The sequence below is a fragment of the Marmota marmota genome, unplaced genomic scaffold, assembly GCF_001458135.2.
Source record: "Marmota marmota marmota unplaced genomic scaffold, marMar, whole genome shotgun sequence".
In the NCBI taxonomy this organism is placed as follows: Eukaryota; Metazoa; Chordata; class Mammalia; order Rodentia; family Sciuridae; genus Marmota; species Marmota marmota.
The window spans coordinates 27,932,723-27,953,830 of NW_026000185.1; the positions used below are offsets into that span (position 1 = coordinate 27,932,723).

Sequence of the window (21,108 nt, forward strand, 5' to 3'; positions counted from 1 at the left end):
AGGTTCTTTCATGGCTCCACTGAGTGGTAAGTTTATTGAATTTTTAGTTCCACGCTCTCCCTTGCAAAAACAAAAACCATGAAAAGTACTAGAAACCAAGAGCTAATAACTGAATTTTTTTTTTTTTTTTTTGGTACCAGGGATTGACCCAGGGGCACTTGGCCACTGAGCCACATCCACAGCCCTGTTTTGTTTTTTTATTTAGGGTCTCACTGAGTGGCCTCACACCTTGCTTTTGCTGAGGCTGGCTTTGAACTTGGAGTCCTCCTGCCTCAGCTGGAGGGGTCACAGGCGTACACCACCACACCCAGCAAGAGCTCATAATTGAGAGAAGGACCCTGGGAGGTAAGTAATTGTACCAGGAAACAGACAAGGGAGGCCGTTGTGATCAAGCACAAAATTCAGCTCAGTGCTTCCTAGAAGTCGAGGCAGAGGAGCATGGGCTTTTACTGTGAATGAACCAAAGAACATTCCAGAAGCAGTTCTATTGAGCAGCAGAATCACTTTTCTTGGGCTTTTATGAAGGGTTATTGAATGAAGCCCTGGGCAGCAGCCCTGTGCTCAGCGAGTGTTTGCAGAGCCTCTCTAAGGTGCTGGGACTGTACTGTGCGTGGACAAGGCCAACAAGGTGAAAGAAGGTGGCACAGGCCCGGGTGGAGGGACCCTTCTAAAGAAGGAGGAGTGGTGCCCCCAGGGAGCCCTTCCTAGGACCCATCCAGGCACCGGCTCAGGGCTCAGGAGTAATACAGCAGGGGCAGAGCTCCAGGAATGGGAGCAAGGGAATGAAGCAGAAGGACACATTGTAGCAGGCAGAGATAAAGCTTAGGGATCTGGGACTGGGGATAACAAGAGATGCTCTGACTGAGTGGGAGGCGTGAGTCCTAAGTGGAGGTACTGAGTGCTTAGTCCCTCCCACAGGCAGTGTCCTGCCATTTTGCTCTGCCAGGAGAAAAGTCTGGCTTGCCTTTCTGTCCCTTAGTGGGGACCATACCATGGAGCCTGGAGTAGGGGTCAGTGGCTCCGGTCTGGGATATCTTGTTCAGTATTCAGCACATGTGAGCATTGAGTGCCCGCGCTGCGCTGGACCTGAGAGAGGCGAGAGCGCTGGCTACGCAGCAACCTCTCACGTGTCCTTCTCTAGCAATTATTTATTTTAAACAATACTGTCATCTGACAGTAGGGCAGGCTATCAGCTGTCATTGAAGGAGGTAGCATCTGTCTCTGACTCTGCCTTGTTCTAAAAAGGTTTTGAAGAATGATTGACAGAATAGATCAGTGCTGGTTGGTCTGAGTTTGAATCATGCTTCACCGTGCATCAGTTTCCTGTGTTGGGCAAGGGTTTTTAAATATTCTTTTTGGTAGTATTGAAGATTGAACCCAAGGCCACTTCACTGAGCTACATCCTTAGACCTTCTTGTTTTATATTTTGAGACAGGCTCTTGCTAAGTTGCCAAAGTGGGTCTCCATCTTGGGCAGGGTATGTCACCTTTGTGATAAGGACTTCCCTATACCTCAGAGGGCTGGGGGGTCTGTGTGTGGTCTCCTTATGCTGGGATTTAAATCTAGGGCCTCGTGCCCTTAGAGTATAATAAGGGGGAACTGAAATAGTAGAATATCATAGCAGGTACTTAATATATGTTGTCATTACGATTTACATTTATTTAGAAGAAAATGAACGGAGGAGTCGGTCCAGGAGGTGTGGAGTGATTGAGGAGGACACTGGGGTGAGATGGGACCTGGCTGTCAAGGCCCTGTGGATTTGCTTGGTTTCCTGATGTCCATGGCAGGCAGGGGAGGGCATGCCCTCATTTTCACTCTGTCCATCAGTTAAAGACAAATCAGGAATGGGCATGTTTACATCAGCTTTTTCATCACTGTGACCAGAATTCTGACAAGAACAACTTAGAGGAGAAAAAGTTTATTTGTGGCTCATGATTTCAGAGATCTCAGTCCATAGAGGATGGACTCCACTGCTCTGGGCCCATGGTGAGGCCGAACCTCATGGGGGAAGGACCCAGGGAGGAAACCGCTTATCTTGTGGCAGAGTCAGAAAGCAGAGAGGAGAGAGAGAAAGAAGCTGTGGGGAAAAAACTTCCAGGGTACCCTCAGGGACCCACCTGCCCAGCCATGCCCCACTGCCCACAGTCTCCCCCAGCCAGCCGGTCAAACCAGGATAGACTGAAGAGGTCACTGCTCTCCCAATCCAGTCATTTCACCTCTGAATGTTCCTGCATTAACAGGAACTTTTAGGGGACACCCCATATCCAGACCACACAGGCAGTGACTGCTGATGACTGTGAGGTTTCTTTTTTGGGGTGCTGAACTAGTTCTGGAGTTAGATATTGCTGATGTTGCATAATTGGTGAATAGGCTGAAAACCACTGGATAGCACACTTGAAAAATTTTTTTTTAGACATTGTTGGACTTTTATTTTATTCATATATTTGTATGTGGTGCTAAGAATCGAATCCAGTGACCCGCACATGCTAGGCAAGTGCTCTACCACTGAGCCACAACCCCAGCCCCTGGATAGCACATTTTAAAATGGTGAGTTTTATGGCTTGTGAGTTCTATCTCAGTGTTTTTAAATCGGGTTTATAGGTCACAGGCTCTGCCCCCAGCTGCACAATCTTGACCAAGCCCTGCACACCTGCAGCAGGCTCGTTCATGCTCATGGGGTGCTTCTGTGCTCGTTTGTTGCTGGGCCCTCTTGGGGTAGACCGTGGGTGACGGCCTGTGAAATTCAGGGCTGGGCTTCCCACAGCTGTTCCCACACAGAGGTCCTGGAGGTGATGCACTGAAACCGTTGAATGACAAGAAAGCAGCTGCTTGAAGTGAGCCACTTCTGGAGGCAGCAGAGGGACCCACTGTCCATTCTGCTGGACAGTGCATACGGCTAAGCGTGAGGTCCCTGGGATGTGGGAGAGTGCTCAGGGGACTTTCACCTTGTCCTGTGCAGCTGTGGTGGAGATGGGATTCAGGTGTTCTTTTCCAAAGGTTCCTGTATTAGAGGCTTGGTCCCTGGGTGGCCATGTTGGGAGGTGGTGGCATCTTTAAGATGGATCCTAATAGGGGGCTCCTAGGTCAACTGGGAGTGTGCCTCCAAAGAGTCTGTGGGACCCCAACTCTCTCCTGCTTCCTGTCTGAGATGAGGTCTCCTCCTCACTCGTGTGCTCCTCTCCTGCCATCTGCCCTGAGGTCCTGCCCAGAGCCGAGCTGCTGCTGGCCTCATGTCCTTCAATCCCCAGAAGCTCAGAGCTAATAAGCCTTTTTTCTTATAAAGTTAGCAAGCCTCAAGTTTGTCACTGTAATAATAGTGGGAAAAGGGCTGATACATGGGGTCTGGAGGAGTTTCCTCCCAGCCCCTCATCCGGGTGTTCTGTGGGATATGGTGGGTGTCTTTTTGAACTGGAAGCCACAGCAGGTGCAGTGGAACTGTGGCTTCCAGGTCCCCACAGCTTGCTTCAGCCAAGTAACCGCTCTCTCGGCAGTGTCCCTCTGTTGGGGCATTAAGCCAGCAGCTGCAAGGAGCATCTTTTTTTTTTTTTAATTTTTAGGTGGACACAATATCTTTATTTTACATTTATGTAGTGCTGAGGATCGAACCAAGTGCCTCGTGCATGCCAGGCGAGCGCGCTACCACTGAGCCACAACCCCAGCCCTTGAAAGGAGCATCTTTTCGCTAGAGGACATTGTCTTCCTCCCTCAAAAGAGAGTATGATCGAGGCAGTAAGCTGGCTTGGATGGCGGTTTGCTATTGATTAGCCTCGTCAGCCATTAATGAGTGTGGAGGCTTTTATAAACACCCGGAGGCAGTCCTCTGTCCTGTGGCAGCGGGAGCTCGTTATTAACTGATGTGTTCATGTTGCAGTATTGAAACAAGTCTTTCCAGCAGCAGGTCACAGGGCTGCCCTAGAGCTGGTGCGTGGCACACATTGGCTTGACCACAGCCTGCCATGCAGAGCAGTGGCCTAACATCACGGCACATGGGGCTGGGAGGGGTTGAACGAGCAGCATCTGAGGTCCCAGTTCAGTGGTCTCCTGGCCCGGCCCCTTGGTAAGGTCTGGACCTGGTCTTCTTGCAACAGTGCCATGAACTCCTGGTAGCAGGGGAGGCTGGAGCCCCTTGCTGGAGCTGCCTCCGGCCCAGCGGTCCTCCCTGGCCCAGGAGAAGCTCATGTTTTGCTAATGACACAGCCTGCTGCTGCCTCCCCTGGGGTGACAGTAGCCAGCATGAGAACCACTGGGGCCATGTAGGCCAGGATGTGGGTCACCTCTTTCTGTCTTGGGTGGCAGATGATAGCTAGGGTCGCAGCAGATTTGTCACAGAGTGTCCCACAAGGTCCTTGCGTCTTGTCCTGGGAGTGGCTTGCTCTGGGCTGGTGTCTCTCTCCTGCAATTCTTTCTTCTTCTTCTTTTTTTTTTTTTTCGTATCAGGGATTGAATCCAGAGGCACTTAACCACTGAGCCACATCCCCAGCCTTTTAAACAATATTTTATTTACAGACAAAGTCTTACTGAGTTGCTTAGGGCCTCGCTAAATTGCTGAGGCTGGCTTTGAACTTGTGATCCTCCTGCCTCAGCCTCCTGAGCAGCTGGGATTACAGGCACATGCCACCATTCCTGGCTCTCCTGCAATTCTGAGGGCTTGTGTTTCTGAGAACCCAGGGTCCTAACCCTTGTATCTTAGAGATGACAAGGAATCCAGGTCACCAGGCATTTATGGAACACTTGTCTGGGTAAATCCTCACTTGAGCAGTGAAGCAGACCGTGCAGGGAACTGGGAAGCCCTTGCAGAAACTTGCAAGAGAGCGTGAAGGTTTTCTTTGTATTTCTCACCAAAGCCTCCCTAGTGCTACCATCTCGCATGATCCTACTAAAATGAACAGGAACAAGAAGTTAAGCATTGGTCAGGTGTAATCAACTGAGTCAGGCGCTGGCAGACTTGTTTTGTAAAGAGCCAGACAATGAATACGGGGGCCCTGCGAGCCAAAAGGTCCTCGACAGCTACTCACCTGTTGTTTTTGCAGGAAAGCAGCCTAGACAGTGTGTGACCGAGGAGATATGGCTAGTCCCAGGGGAACTGGCGATGGCACTAGTCCATGGGCTTGACCCATAGGCCGGTTCTGCCGGGCCCTGAGCTAGACTGTGTGTGTGACTGGAACTTCACCAGTGCTCTTGCTGACGCCCCCTCTGCTCCAGGACCCACTTGGCGTGTACTCGCAGTCTCTGGCTTCTGACAGTTCCCTTGCCTTTCACAGCCGTGATGCTTTTGGAGGGCGCAGGTCAGTTATTTTATAGACTGTCGCTCGATTCGAGTTTGTCTTAGATTTTCTCACGAGTGGAGTGAGGCGATGGGTTTGTGGCAAGAATACCATAAAGCAAGGCCGTAGCGCAGGGTACGGGACCAGCGGGTGGGTGGTCTTTACCCGGATCTCCTGGCTGGATTGGTGTCTGCAGTGTTTCCCCCGCACAGTAGCTCTTTTCCCCTTGGTGGTTAGTAGGTGTCTCGGAGCAGATGCTCTGAGATGGTGCAGATCCTGGTTTGTTCCCTGAGTTGTTTAGCACTTCCATGGACGGATCCTGTGTGTCGGTTTATACTGTGACATCTCATAGTAATTCTCTTGTTTCCCTCTTTCCAAGAACTGTCTCTTTCTCGTATTAATTGATTTGATTATTAATTTATATCTGTATGGACTCAGGTTTTTTCCTTATTGTTAAAAATCCCATATTCCACCAGCGATGAACAGTTCACAGGGGAAATAAAGGAAATAGTTTTATTTCCAATAGATTAAATCCAAAAGCAAGGAGGTGTGAAGCTTCTACACTGAACTGTAAAACACGGCTGAAAGCACTTGGAGACTCCCCAGTGAGCGGAGTGACCTGGCATGTTCGTGGGTGGGAGGGCGACGTTGCTGGTGCTGCAGGGTCAGGCAGTGACTCCTTGCTTGCAGCCTTTCTGTTCCATGTGGCGGAGGAGTTCTGGGGCTATAGTGGTGGTGCTGGCCCGTTTTGAAAGTGCTTAAATGCTGCTTGATTGTACACTTTAACACGGCGAGCTGTGTATAGCAAAACAGGTAGCTTAGCAATGAATTGCCACCACTGCCCCGGTGGGTGACGTCATGGTGCACTTAGTGGCTCTGACTTTCAGCTTTAGCATTCAGGAGTGTCTTGGCGTTGCCTCAGGGTCCTTTCTCCAGCCTCACATTTTCTCGAATAATTTTTTTAAGTATTTTTTTTTTAGTTGTTGATGGACCTTTATTTCATTTATTTATATGAGGTGCTGAGAATTGAACCCAGTGCCCACACATGCCGGGTAGGTGCACTACCGCTGAGCCCCAGCCCCAGCCCTCTTGGACATTTCTTCAGCCCAGGGATCCTAAGGTGACCCAGGCTCTTCATGTCCTGGACTCACCCATTTCCGAGTCTGGATGAGCCAGAGGGCTCAGGGAGGGCTCCCGGATGGAAGGGCACGGAGGGCCAGCGATGGAGAGAGAGGTAGGGGTAAGCAGACGTAGGCCTGCCGGAAAATGGGTCATGGCCTTGAAAAGAAAAGGAACTCAAACATTGCTCCCTGTGGCTTCTGGCTGGTCTCACCTTCCTGCAGCCACTTCCTATCTACAGAGGGGCAGGCCATTACCCGTAACTGCCAGGGGTTGCTGAGAGGTGCTGTGGCATGCGGCTATGACACACAGTAGGTGCTCCGAGGCCATGGGATTCCTGCTCCCTCCCTGCTTTTCTCAGGGCAGAAGCAGATGAAAAATAAGCAGTGTCAGCCCGGTGCAGTGGCGCACACTGGTCATCCAGCTGCTGGGGAGGCCGAGGCAGGAGGATCACAAGTTCAAAGCCAGCCTCAGCAAAAGTGAGGTGCTAAGCAACTCAGTGAGACCCTGTCTCTAAATAAAATACAAAATAGGGCTGGGGATGTAGCTCAGTGGTCAAGTGTCCCTGAGTTCAATCCTGGTGCCCCCTGTCCCTGGCCAAAAGAAAAAAAGAAAAATCAGTGTCACCTCACCCCACCTTAGGCGATCCTCCTGCCTCAGCCTCCTGAGTAGCGGGATCACACGTGAGTGCTTCCACGCCCAGCCCAACTCATTTGTATGGGACCTGGACACCCAAACCAGAGAACTTCAGACCAACGAGCCCAGGCGCGTACATGCAGAAGTGCTGTCGAACATGAGCCAAGTGAACCCAGCACGGATGTGAAGGGACCCTGCACCACCAGCCGTGGTGTTCACCCAGGAGCGCAGGGCTGCTCCAGCACTCAGCAGTCGGGAACTCGCCACATCGACACAAGAAGAGGCACCCGACAAACCCAACCTGCACTCACGCAGGAATGCTCGGCGACCAGGAGAGAGGAGGTCACAACACTGTGAGCACAGCCACCACCCCCAGCGCCTCGGGGTGCCGTGGGGACTAATAAATTTAAGAACCTGAGGTGCTCACAACGGTGCCCGGCACAGGGCAAATGCAAACAGACTATTGACAAAGTGAAAAGGTGGCTGTGACCACAGCAAACATGACACACTTAGTAATAAACGAACTTATTTAATATAAGAAAGAAATGTAGCTGCAGTGAGTACAGCTGGGACTGCCCCTGAAAATCCTGAGATGAGAAGCAAAGAAAAGCGCAGTTCAGTACCCAGCTAGGAAAAGGGACGGCCGGCTGCCACGCAGTGACAGCGAGGTGGCCCACTGTGCAGATGCCCCATCCCCAGGGAAGGCTCCTCTCTGCTTCCTTTCGTGCCCACAGTGCTTGGATATGTTACAGCCTTTCTTCCATCTGACGGCAGTGCCAGCGTCCCCTCGGCCACACTGTGTCTACACGGCACCCTCCACCTCAAACCAAGCCTAGCCTGCATTTAGTTGATCAAAAATGGTTTAATAGCTGGGTGCTGTGGCACACACCTGTAATCCCAGGGGCACAGGAGGCTGAGATGGGAGGATCACAAATTCAAAGCCAGCCTCAGCCTTGGCGAGGTCCTAAGCAACTGAGTGAACCCCTGTCTCCAAATAAAATACAAAATAGGGCTGGGGATGTGGCTCAGTGGTCAAGTACCCCTGAGTTCAATCTCTGGTACCCGATCCCCGCCAAAAAATGGTTTAATAGAAGAAGGATAAGAAAATAATGAAGCAAATAATGGCACATAAGCCAGTAGACCACCTGTGTAGCCAAAGAATTCATTATAAAGGGTCATTTAGCAACATGGAACAAGATTTAAAAAACAGAATATTTTTATCCGCTTTTGTGATTCGCGTGTGTGTCTGTGTTCAGTGCTTATGTATGGGAGGGAAATGGAGAATTCCCAGGGGAAGATAGCCCCAGGAGAATGAGATTCTGGTCCAAATTTTTGTCCTCTAACCTATGACACAGAGGCAGAGTGAGGCTTGGCCTGGTGAGCTCCCTGGGGTGCAGGGCGGGGGGGTGGTGGTGGTGATGGACCCTCCTCAGCTGGAAGGGCGAAGGCCAGGAGGCCGCACTCCTTTCTGCCCTGAGGTTGGTGAGGGCATCAGGCCGAGGGAGCGTCTGCTGGCAAGGGGTGGTGGGTTCTGGAGAGCAGGCGTGGGCTGTGCTCACTCACCCCTGGGGCTCCCCGTGAGAGCCAGCCCAGCTCCACGTGGAACGCAGCCTGTTTGGGGACCAGTTTTTGAGCTGAAAGTCACTCTCCCCACAGTCTTTTTGGGGTTGGTCTGGACCCCCCTGTCTGTGCCTTTCAAAGGAGATCCAGGAGTTAGCATTTGAGTCTTTTAAGACTTGGGGTCTTCCTTTGCATTGTCCCCCTGAGCCACTTGAGTAGGTGAGCACCCACAGCACCCTGCACCCCGGGACTCTGGCTGCGGCTCTTCACCTAGCCCTGTCGCATCTCCTTGCCATGGCTCCTTCTGTTTTCAGATGCCTTTGTCAGGAAGGGCTTGTGGGGGACACGGGAGGCCCCCTACTTCCACCTAGAGCAGAGCCTCCCCCTCCCCACCCAGCCTCCAAGTCCCTTGGGTTGTGTGAGACACAGTCAGGTGTGTTCCCCGCAGCATTCATGGAGGTGCCTCAGAGCAGGAACTCCTGCGGCCCCTGTGAAGTGTTTTGTGTCAAAAATTGCCTGAGCCGCCTCTGCCTGGTGTCACTGAATCACGCCTATGACAAGCCTGGAGCCTGTGGCTGAGGCCTGGGGAGCTGGGGGTTGAACCCCTGGAGCTCAAGGTCCCAGAAGTGCAGGGTCAGCCCCTCGGGGCTCAGTCAGCTGGTATGGCGCCTGGGGCTGCTTCTGCCGAGTCATGCCTTCTCAGCCCTCCACGGCTGCCTTCCCCCTCCATACCTTCCCCCCTTGCGTCAGACACAGGCCCGTCATGTGTTTCCAAATTAAGCCCTGTTATGTGGGGGAAAGGCCATCCGCAGGAAGTGCTGGGCTGGGGATGGACCAAGGCAGGGAGCCCTCGAGGCCACCTTGGTAAGCCTCCGTGGCTGTCCTGGTGTTCAGGTGCCAGCACCATCTACAGCGTCTCCTTCCTGTGGAGCCTTCTACTCATACCACCTCCCCACCCCTGGTGTCCCCAGCTGCTTAGGGCCCGAGGACCTCAGGTTGGTGTTTGGTGCTCCTGGCCTGCTTGTGGTCCCATTTTAAAGCTCACTCCGTCCCATGGACGATCCTCCCAGCTCCCCGCTGGAATCACCCAATCCCGTAGGTGCTGCGCTGTGGGCTGCTTCTCCACCTGATGGTGGACCTGGCTGTTCCTCAGGACCCAGCCCCCAGGCCAGCCCTGGTGCCTCCTCCTCAGAGCTGTGCTCTCCCCGCCAGGCCTGAGGGGTGGGGAGCGCCTGGGGTGGGTGGCAGGCTCTCCTGTCCGCATCTGGGCACTGGGTCCAGGATGGAGGAGCCAGGAGGCAGCTCTTCCCCAGGGTGTTTTGCCCTGGAACCTTTCAAGAGCCCTCCAGACCATGTGCTCTGAGAACAGGAGCCTCAACTGCCTTGTGCTCCTGGGATCTTCAGTGCTCTGGGACTCAAGGGCAAGTAACAAAGTGGCCAGTAGGGGAGCTGCAGCCCGTGCTCCAGGAGCGCTGGGTGGCCTTGGGCACACAGGGCCACAGCTTATGAGGCTTTGAGACCCAGCTCCGCATGCCTGAGGGTCAGGAGGCCACCCCTGGTCCCTCTGGCCCTACTCAGAGCCGCCACTCTTGTTCTGTGTACAGTCTGACCGACAGGAGGAGCTGATGTCCCTATGTCGCAGATTCAAGGCAGAAGATTATAGGGTTCTCACGATGACAAGAGCCATCCCACCACAGGAAAGGGCCAACCCCAAAAGATGTCGGAGTCCAAAAGCCCACGCCTGGGGTGCCCCGTGTTCCCGCCCTGGTTGGGCGCTGAGCATGCTGCAGAGGGAGAATGGCTCAGTGGAGATCTAGGAAGGGCGCCCCCTCAGGAATCTAGAAGGCTGTGTCCAAGGGGAGTAGCTTACTGTAGCCGTTAGAGTTCCAGAGCTGGCGGTGGCCCTTGGTGATCATGCCCACCTCGCACTGTCAGTGGCACACCTAGGCCCAGGGGGACTGAAGCCTGCACTGCACAGCAGGGGCAGCAGGGACCAATGGGCTGCTTCCGCACCTGGCTCTTTTTCACCAGGCATCTTCTGTTACTTGCAGCAAGGCCTGCCGGCTTCATGTCAGAGGCCAGGTAATAAGCATTTAGGGTTTACAGGCCAGGGTGAAATATAGGATTTATGGAGGTACTTATATCACAAGAGAAATCAAATTCCATGATATTTTTGTTAACAAAATTCAAATCATAACATTGAGCACGATTTTTTAATGTAGGTCTCCTAATAAGAAGAGTGGAATTACTTGTGTAGGGATGACATTTTGCTGATTTGGGCTCCAGAGTTAGTTTTCCTTGCCATCAGAATCATCTGCAAATACTCCCTTGGCATGATCTGCAGGGGAATTTTACATGTTTTGTCTTAGAGAATGTCTTTCACACTGAGGCTGCCGCCAAATGAGTGTGTCAGCCCATGGGCAGATAATTTCTTTCTCTCTTTTTTTTTTTTTAATTTTTTAGTTGTACATGGCAGTAGAATGTATTTTTACAGCAGATCACTTGAATGGAGCATGTTAATCACTGGAGTGCAGTGCTGGAGAATTCCACTAAGATCGTCCTTGATATTTGCTCTTTGGAGATTTATTACATTGCAGATCAGTTGCTTCTAGCTGAAGTTTAGGGGAATGCTTCTCAATTTTATAGTTAAATGGATTTTTTAATGTGGGAATTCTCTTTGAAATTGCAGTAAGCTGAAGAACACTGCGGCAACTGTGGGTTGAGCTAAAAAAAATGCAGATTTTTGTGGGAATGGAAATCTCACTTCTTGTTTTACCCAACAGTTCAGGGGTTGTATAAAGCATCTTGACTCAGGGTTTAGATACTGTTCATTTCCCTGAAATGACTACCACAGTGTAAATCTCACATGTAAAAGCTGTTTTGCCTTAGAATCTAGGTAAGCCTCATTAAGAAACCTCAGCTCTAGCAAAAACCAATTCCCTAAACCATTCTTGTTCAGTAACAGTGATTGAAGACAATTCCTATGTATTTTTGGTATAGGAGATTGAATCCAAGGACAATACCATTGAGCTGCATTACCAGGCCTTATTATTTTTTATTTCGAGACAGGGTCTTACCAAGTTGCTGAGGCTGACTTCCAACTTGTGATCCTCCTGCCTCAGCCTCCCAAGTCCCTGGGATTACAGATGTGTGTGATCATGGTAAAGTCTGGTATAACTATTCTAGATCTATACTGAACTTTTTTGAACAAGAATTGTCTTCTCTGGTGCGGTGGCACACTACACGGCTGCCTGTAGTAGGACAGGTTGGATATTCAGCCTCCACTTCTGAAAGAAATTCATGGAACTGACCATGAGAGTAAATGAGATGGATTATTGGCGCTTTTGGCTCAGTAACTAACAGATTCAAATGCTTTCTGCACAGCCCTGCGGACCAGTGGGTAGTGGGTAAACATAGGCCTTAGTTTCCATGGGCTTGTCCCACAGCCTTTTCTGCCTCACACATCTTTTTACCATCAGTTAGGAAACATCATAGTCCACCCCAGTTGGGCTGAGCTGGTGTTTTCACCACTCCTTTGACAGTGTTTTGCTTGCAGCTGTTAACGTGGATTCCTTAGTCGTGCCACCTCGGTGTGATTCTTAGAGAACCGAGCAGTACTGGCAGTGTCTTTAGAGTCTTTAAGAGCCAAGGAATGGTGACGCTTGCTGTCTTTAGGAGTGCTGTCACAGGAATGTGGTGGAAGCCAGCCCTTGGCTGCCACCCAGCAGGGTACCCACCTCGAGGGGCCAGCAGAAGCCAGGTGCGGGCAGTAACCCTCCAGGCCAGGGCCTGTCAGCTGAGGCCCCAAGAGACACTGAAGTTCCATCTGACAGCAGCGAGTTGCCGCCCTCCTTGCCCACCAGCAGGGCACCAGAGGCCTGCTAAAGGAATTAAGGTCCACCGTCCACCATGTTCAAAATGTCCAGGATGCAATTTTTAAAAATCACCTACTGTGCCACGAAACAGGAAAACCTCCACTTGAAGGACCCCCGCATCAAGAGGCCACAGGCAGCATGAAGAACCAAACAGACGCTGGGACTGAGGAACACGACAGGCAAGATGGAACTCTCTGGAAGGCGCCCTGGCAGGACGGGGAAGACAGGGAAGGGTTTGCATCTTGGGAACTCTAAGATCTGGCAGAAGAAAGTACTCAGCACCACAAGGACAAACCAGAGTGGGTGAGAGGGGGGAGAGAGGCTCAGGTCTTGTGGGACCAGGAACAAAATGTCCAACCTTCATGCCACTGTCCCCGAGGAGAGGAGAGAGAGGGCCGGCTGAAAAGGTCCCCTGATTTGGCAGGGTAGAAACTGAGAATCAAGAAGCTTCGTGGACCCCACCTCAGCCTCTCAGTTTGGGTGATAAACGTAAAGACAGTCCCGCCCCAGGGGGACACCATGCGCCCTTTTGGGCGCCTTGGCGGCGGGTTGCCTGGGAGGGGTCTTCCCCTGGTGGCGCTCTCTGGAGGTGGAGCTACTGGGCACCTGCGGGGTTAGTTTCCTGGAGGGTTTCTGAGTCTTGCAGCTTAAAACCCTGGCAAGGGTCTGTGAGTGTTGAGAGCCACAGCCGAGTCGGGATGACGCATGGCATTTTTGCCAGAAGTAGTGGTTGAGAGGTGACGCCAGCGAGCCATTAAGATGATGAGTTCTCGCGGAGTTCCCATTGAGTTCCCGGTTGAGCTCTCGCCGGGATTCCTGAAGAGTTCACGTTGGTTGGTGAAGTTCTGGTGGTGGGAGTTCCGGTTGGTGTGTGGTGTGTTCCTGGAGGAGCCGCTTGGGTGGCGTTCGGGAGAGTTCCTGGGGAGCATGTGTGGAGTGTGCTGGTGGAGTTCAGAAATAAAGTTTGTTCCTGCTTGAGTGGCTCGTGATTTGTGCCCAGCCAGACTGCGGCATTTGAGCCTGGACAACCCTGTTCCCCTGTAGCGGGGAGGTGGAGGCCAGGAAGCTGGGAGTCCACTGGGATCTCAGCTGGGCCACTCGGTTTCTTGCTTTCTCCTTCCTTCCCCCTTTCCTCCCTTGCTACTTTGCTTGGTGACTGACTCATCCTGGGTCGGTGCCGGGCTGGTGCTCCCGGAGGGGACCTCTGCTCCCTCCCGCTCTGGCCATGTAGGTCCTTTCAGAAACTGGAAAAGCTCCTGCCAGTGTCCCCTGCCTGGAGCGGTCAGGGATTTTTCTGGCCACCATGCTCTGCAGTGTACTTGACTGAGTTGCTGCCCTTTGCTAGGTTGGTGCAAACTGGCCAGCTTTGGAGATTGGAGGAAGAGTGGTCAAGTGCTCATGTGCAGGGCCTGCAGGGTCTGAGACCACGATTCAGCCTCCTAGAGATGAGAAGTGTTCAGGGAAAAAGTAACAATATGACAAAAACAGTTCAGACAAAATACATAGTGTAAGTAACGACTGTGTGTAGCATTTATCTTGTACATTTGTATAGCAGCTACATAGGTATTACAAACATTCTGAAATGACTTTAAAGTACACTTTAAAGGAGGATATGAGAAGGCAAATACTACACCATTTTATATAAGAGACTGAAGCATCAAGAGGATCCCACAGGGGCTCCTGGAAGCCATTCCCCTTGAATACCAAAGGACAGCTGTATAGTTCTTTCTCTTCTCTGTATGCTTGTTGTTTTTTGATAAAATGCAAACTTTTGGGTGGAGTGCCAACTTACAAGATCACACCAGACTTCAGTGTTCTGGGCCGGGGAGGCCTGTGTGGCTGGTCTTTGCCTTATGCCTTTTTCTGTGCCCAGATTCACAGATAAGAACATGGGACCTGCTGTAGGGAAGGGATTTGTCCAGGTCCCAGCAGCTGGTGGCAGTGCTGTGGCCGGAGTCTGGTCTAGTCAGGAAGTTACTCTAACCTTATTTTTACCTTTCTTTCTGTTTTTGCTGTTGCTGACAGGGCTATGTTAGGCCAAGAGCCCTGTTTTCCTTTCTGTTGAGGGTGGAAAGCAGTAAATCAGACCAAAGACCATACCAGGGCAGAGGATGGCACAGGCAGGGCTCCGAGTCTCCTTGGAGCTCCTGTGGGGACCTCAGACTGACTGTCTCGTGATTACTCTTGGAAGGCAGTCATCAGTCATGACAATCAGAATTTTCCTATCAAAACATTTCATACCGGGGGAGTGGGGATGTGGCTTAGTGGTTAAGAGCTTGCCTAATCCTATGAGGTCCTGCATTCAATCCCCAGCACTGCAAAAAATAAAAATAAAAAATTTCACACCGTGGAGGTGGTTCTCAAGCTGGCGCCCCCTGGGCACCAGAGCAAACTTGGAGGTATCCAGTTTTCCAGCGCAGTGGGTCTGCCCTGTGGGCCTCCCCGTGCAGTAGCAGCTGGGTGGGGCTGTGGGTCAGTGCAGAATCATGCTGTCATCCTTGTCATGACTGAGCGTCTGGCCGGCTCTTCAGTAATGGTGTGGACCTCACTGCCGCCCACTTCCCTTGGCTTAGGGGTTGCCATGGAAACTGCTGATACCTGCGGCTCATGACCAAGGGAGTCTGGAAACGTTTGTCCTAGAGGACCTGCAGGTGGGCATGGTGGAGCCTAGCATGGCTCCTACACCTCCACGTCTCACGTTCCTGGTTCTTGGGGATCCGTGTTCTGTGTGTTCTGATGTGTTCCTTGTTCCCGTCATTTGACACTTCCCGAGCCGCAGGTTCTGTGCAGGGAGAGTGGTTGCTGGGGATGGCCAGCGCAGCCGAGCTCTGCAGAGTGAGTCACAGCCAGCGCAAGGTCAGCGCGAGGCCAGGGCGCTGGGGGGCGTTGGTGCTTCAGTGGGAGAATGTGGCGTGCGTGACCTGACCTGAGAGTGTGTTCGTGGCCTCGACTCCCTGGCACATGGCCGCATGTGTGCTTAGTGATAGGTACGGGATTGGGGACACTCCTCCAGCTTGCCTGCCTTCCTGTCAGCCTGCCAGTGCCTCCTGCCTTCCCTGTGCCAGGCAGGATGCGAGATGCCCCTCTTCCCTCAGGAAGCTCTTGCGGCAGGGAGAGATGGTTTCCAGACACATTGCCTGGGTTGACCGGCAGTGGACACAGCCCTCTGCTGGAAGCTGGGGCTCCTAGTTTGCAGCTTAGGGAAGCGCTGACCCCTGGGAGCCTCCAATTCCCCATCTGTCTCCAGGGCCTTGCCACCTCCTGTGGCTCTTATCTGTGCAGAGTTGTTCAGGGCCACGGCTGCTGGGAAAGTTTTGTATTCCCTGGAGACTCTGAGCACTGGCGGGGGCCTCGGGACCCCAGCTCCAGCCCTGGCAGCTGCAGGGAGTCAGTCTGTGGACAGTGGGCAGCGCCTGTCACTCTCTCCTGGGTTGCTCACAATTTCCTCTATAGGGTGAGATTCTGTGTTCCCAACTCTGGGCTCAAGGGGCAGCTGCAGAGCACAAGTGTCGGAGGGACCCTAGCCTTTGTTTAGGAGTCATTTGCTCAACAAGTCGACCTTGGGTGCTCACTGAATGCCAGTCTACAAACACAGCAAAGTCCCTGCCTCTGTGGACCTGATGCCCCAGTCAGGAGATAGCCAGGCTGGGAACGCACAGTGGTGGGCAGGGTGGGGGTCCTGAGGGTTGTTTCAAAGGCTGTATTGTAGGCAGGCGTTGTCTCTGAGGTGGCTGCCCGAACAGAGGCCTGAAGGGTGTCAGAGCAGACCCTGCGGACAGCGAGAGGAAGGGTTTGGGCCACTTCCACTTACCAGAGGCCCTGAGGTGGAAGGGGGCAGTTGGCTTTTGAGGAAGGGGGAGTGTGGGGGGGTGGGAGTGGCCTAAAGGTGAATGCAGATGGGCTTTGTAGCCACAGGACGAGTTAGATTTCTTTTTTTCCTAAATTAACCCAGGGGCGCTTACATTTAGCCATATCCCCAATTCTTTATAGTTTTTATTTTGAGACAGGGTCTCGCTAAGTGACTGAGGCTGGTCTTGAAGTTGCTATCCTCCTGCCTTAGCCTCCTGAATTTCTGGGATTATAGGCAGCAGGAATTTCGATTTTTACTAGGCATGATGAGAAGCCCTTTGAAGTTGCCTGTCGGTGAGACGGTGTGATCGACTCATATGAATTAATCAGTTGTACTAGGGATCGAATGCTGGGGTGGTCTACCTTTTGTTGTTTCATTTTGAAACAGGGTCTCACTAAGATGATGAGGCTGGCCTCAAACTTGTGATCTTCCTGCCTCAGCCTCCTGAGTCTCTGGGATGATAGGTGTGTGCCACGGGGCCTGTCTTTCTGACTTCCTCTTTGAAGGACCCCTCTGGCTGCTGTGTGGGGAGTGGCCTGGGTAATTATAGGGGTGTAGGTGTCCCGTCATCTTTGCTTCCCAGCACCTCCTCAACTTAGATACCGCCCGCAGACTGCGCTTCCTCTCTGGGTCCGGCAGTCAGTGTGCTCCTGTGGGGAGACAGTGGGTCAGCTCTGAGGGTGCTTGTCTCCGCTCTCGAAAAATAAGTGGCCTGGGCCATGGGGGAGTTGGAAGACAGCGGTGGCAGGAGGGAGCTGGCCCTTACTTGCTGCTGCCCTTTGGGGGATGCCAGCTGGGGGCTTTCTTGTGCCAGCCTCCGGTCAGGCTCTGAATGTCTGGTGCTTCCTGATCGTTTGGTCCTGAGGCCTCTCAGTCTGGCTTTTTAAAGTTTGACAGAAGGCTCGTGGGCTTAACTGAGCCGCAGACAGGGCTGCTAGACAGACTTGACTAGCACTGAGTAAGTATCAGCTGTTTATGATGCTGAGATATAAACAGGATGCTCTGGGGACGCTCTGAGTTAAATTTGTCCCTGTACGTCAGACATCACCAAGGATAAGGCTGGTTGAGCGCTTGCCCAGCATGTGCGAGGCCCTGGGTTCCATCCCCAGCACTGCACAGAAAGCAAAAGGGTACGTTGGAATGGACTGCAGCCAGGGGGCACCTCTGTTGATGAGAGGCAAGGACCTGGGCCGGGGGCTAGTTCCCGACAGGTGAGGAGGGCAGAGCCCATGCCCAGAACCCTCCGTGCTCTCGTGGCTGGGCCACCTGTGGTTTCCTGCAGGCCAGGGCTGCTGTGGCGTGAGGGCGGAAGCCAGCTCCGTCGCCTGTGTTGCTGAGGTATGGCCCAGGCATTTCTGACTGAGTTGTGGTGAAGCAGCCACGTGGTCATGGGCGATGGCAGAATGGAAGGACACAGATTCCAGAGCTGCGACCCCTAACTGGAAGGGACAGACGCGGCTGCCGAGGGGTGGGACCTCTCATGCTGGCCTGGGTTGACTCCTTCAGATCCAGCTACCTGCCAGCTGTCCGTGCATCTGTCCGGTGCTAGGTTGGTGAGTTGAGGGTCCCCGAGACCACCTCAGATTCAGCTGAGGTCACCCGATTCACCAGGACTCGTAGAACTCAGAAGCCCTCTGCTCAGGATTGAGGTTTATTACAGCAGAAGGTTGAGACTAAAGTCACCAAGGAAGGGCATGGAGGGCAGTGTCAGGAGAAGCCAGGCCTGGGTTTCCAGTTGGCTTCTCCCAGTGGGGTCACAGGGGACAGCACTTGGTTCTCCTGGTGCAGTGTGTGACAGCATGTCAGATGGGCTGTGGGCCCAAGTTCACGAGGGGTGAAGGTGTACTCATGCAGCATTCCCTTTCTCACGTTCAGTACAGAATTCATAATAAATCACATGAGCTACTGGAGTAAAGTAGGCTTGTGTTAGTGACGCAGGAGTCCCGCCTGTCTGAGGGGTAAGGCTGAGCGGGTGACTGGCAGGTGAGGTGTACCAGACACACCTCTGACTCACCAGTCCTCTCAGTTCACAATGGTCTTCTTAGGATGGGGTCGTCTGCATTGCCAGCCAGGGCTGCTCCCAGAGCCTGGGAGCCCAGGGTGTTGCTGGGAGTCAGTCCTGTGAACACGCAGGACCCACACTGGGAAGCTTAGGAGTGTCCAGCACTTAAGAGTCAGACTGATGTAGTGACTCTAAGTCCCCAGGCGAGCAGGGCCGGGGGCCAGCGTGAACTGAGTGTAAGGCCAGGGTCCTGGGCACGCAGAGATGCTGTCAACAGGCAGGAGGTTCTGGGCCTCGGTTATTTCCCAGAAGTCCTTCAAGGGCCAGTGGTGAAGGCCTGCATGCGGAGTTTGGGGCGCTCAGCAGCTAGAGAGGCATTACCATGAAGTGGCCACTTTTTCTTTCGGGTGAAACCAGCCTCAGGGCTGTGTCCTTGTACGGTTAGAGGATGCTGGTGGCTCCGGGAGCCTGTGGCTTCTGTCCTGTGTGCAGCGGGCCCAGTTGCGGCCCCAGCCTTAGCCTGAACTCAGGCAGAGAGTCCATGCTGCAGCCTTCGTGGAGCCTCGCTGAGCAGCCCCCTCTGCCATGGGCGTGAGTCCAGGCCAAGGCCCAGGCCACGGCAGCCAGGTGGGCACTTGGGGGCCTCAGGTGCACCTGCTCCTCCCTGCTGATGTCACCCTTTCTCTCTCCTGACAGTTTTGTGATCAACATGGGGGACTCCGCTGACACCGTCACCGCTGCGCCTGAGGCTGTGGCCGCAGAAGTGTCTCTCTTCAGTGTGACGGACATGATTCTGTTTTCTCTCGTCGTGGGTCTGCTTACCTACTGGTTCCTCTTCAGAAAGAAAAAGGAAGAAGTCCCCGAGTTCAACAAAATTTCAACAACGTAAGTGACGCCACTCAGCGTCCCCTTTGTCACTTCTGCTTCCTGGCATTCTCCAGCGCCTCTCAACCTCTAAAGCATCACCCTGCACTTGGGGCCCAGGCTGGCTCAGCCTCTTCCCGAGTATTTGGGGCCCTAGGCCCGCGCCACTCGCTCCGACGGATTTCCCTTTTTAATGATGGAGGCAGGCTTAAGCCTAGAGCCCCGGGGAGTGACAGTGTCAAGCCAACTTGACAAAAGTGGTTTTGTTTATATTTTATTGTTTTGGTTTTTTTCTAACCCTCAACAAAACAACTTTTCCAGAATAAGTAAAAAAAAATGGATTAGTTGAAGAAAAATAGTAAGGAGATGATAGGACAGTGTGTAGACGTGAGCAGGGTGGTGTGGGGAGTGCTGCCTGCACCGGCCTCCAGGGCTGCTTTCCGCAGGCCACACTGGAGCAGCCCTGACTTCCAGGCACTGCAGCATCGTCTTGCATGTCTCCCTGGCTGTGTTGAATCCAGTCTCAGACTCTGAGGCCTGAGCCGGGTTTGAGTGGGGAGCTGACAGGTCAGGTCTGTGCTGAGCACACCCAGGGACACAGCCTTGCCTGGGTCCCCGGGTTTGGCAAGGGGCAGGTCTCAGTGCAGCATCTCAGGGTCCCTCGGCTGACCTGCCCAGGTGTGCGGGCGGGTGAGGTGTGTGGGGGGAGGGGGGAGGTGTGCGCGCAGGGTGAGGTGTGTAGGCCCATCCAGGGCTGGGTCCCTCTTTCAATTCAGGCAGCAGCTGTTTTCTTTTGATGGTGCTGGGGTGGGACCCAGGGCCCCATGCAGGCTCGGCATGTGCTCTGCCAATGCGCTGTGCTGCACCCCATCCCGGGGTGCAGCCTTCCTGCCCAGACAAGTTAGGCGTGCACCACTGTAGATGTGTCTGTAGATCAACTCTGCTGCCACTGATGGGGTGTTTGCTTTACATTTGTAAAACGGTCTTCCATTCCTCAGTGATTCACTGAGCAGATCGGTATCTACTGAGGCCCTGCCCACGGTGTCCCAGACCCTCGTGAGGTTCGTGGCTGCAGCCATGAATGAAGTAGTCCAGTCCTGTCCTGTCAAGCTTACGCTGTCCTGCTGAGCAAACTCTGGGCAAGACGCTCACCCTATCCAGCCTCCGTTTCCTCACCACTGAGTGCGGCCTGTAACCCTGCTCCTGACGTGCCCAGGGCTGGGCAGCTAGGGAGCTGGCAGACCCAGGCCTGGAGACCGGATTCTGGGAGGGCCTAGAAGAAAGGAATCCCTTCTGGGTAAGGGATAAGGATCACATCCTGCAGGATAGTAGCGTGGCACCCAGAGGCTGTGAGGACACTATTGGCGGAGGTCAGAGGCATGAAGGGCAGATGGGCTAGAATCCAGCCTCTCCAGCTGGGGCTGGGTCAGGATGCAATCCTGGTGTGGGACAGAGACAGTGTTTGTGGTGAGAAAGTGTGGGTGTCCTTGGGACAAGGGGACCAGTGTTCAGGCCCTGGCTTCCCACCTGGCCCTCATTTCATTGTCCATAGCTGGAGAGACATGCTGTTGCTCTCTAAGGATGGGGCTGCCTGACTCGGTCCCCAGTACCACCTCCCTGGGCGCTCTTGTTATGTGATTGCTTCTCTCTATTGGATGCTGATCCTGTATTTCCCTGCTCTGGTGAGATTCTCGTCCTGTGCTGTCCTGCAGGTTCTCATCCCTCCTTGTGTCGGGGACCTGCCCCGGCCAGGGCCACAGGGAGGAGTCATTTATGGCTTCCAGGTCAAGTTCTGGGCCCTAACGGTGGGCCACTAAAGTTCAAATCCAGACTGTATCACGGTAGCCATGTGACCTTGCCCAGGTACTTGGTCTTTCTCAGTCTGTGTCCTCGCATGCTGTAAACTGGGGTCATGTGCTTTAGGGTTATGAAAATCAA

The 21,108-nt window shown here is 53.2% G+C and overlaps 1 protein-coding gene across 1 annotated transcript in view; it reads left to right on the forward strand.

Moving 5' to 3' along the window:
• Positions 1-205: 205 nt before the first annotated feature.
• LOC107147049 (NADPH--cytochrome P450 reductase) overlaps positions 206-21,108 on the forward strand; it is a 39,846-nt gene continuing 18,943 nt past the window's right edge. The window contains exons 1-2 of the mRNA XM_015491442.1: positions 206-345; positions 19,003-19,191. Of these exons, the coding sequence (XP_015346928.1) occupies positions 19,016-19,191 (176 nt within the window). The 5' untranslated portion in view covers positions 206-345; positions 19,003-19,015. The remainder of the gene's footprint in view (positions 346-19,002; positions 19,192-21,108) is intronic.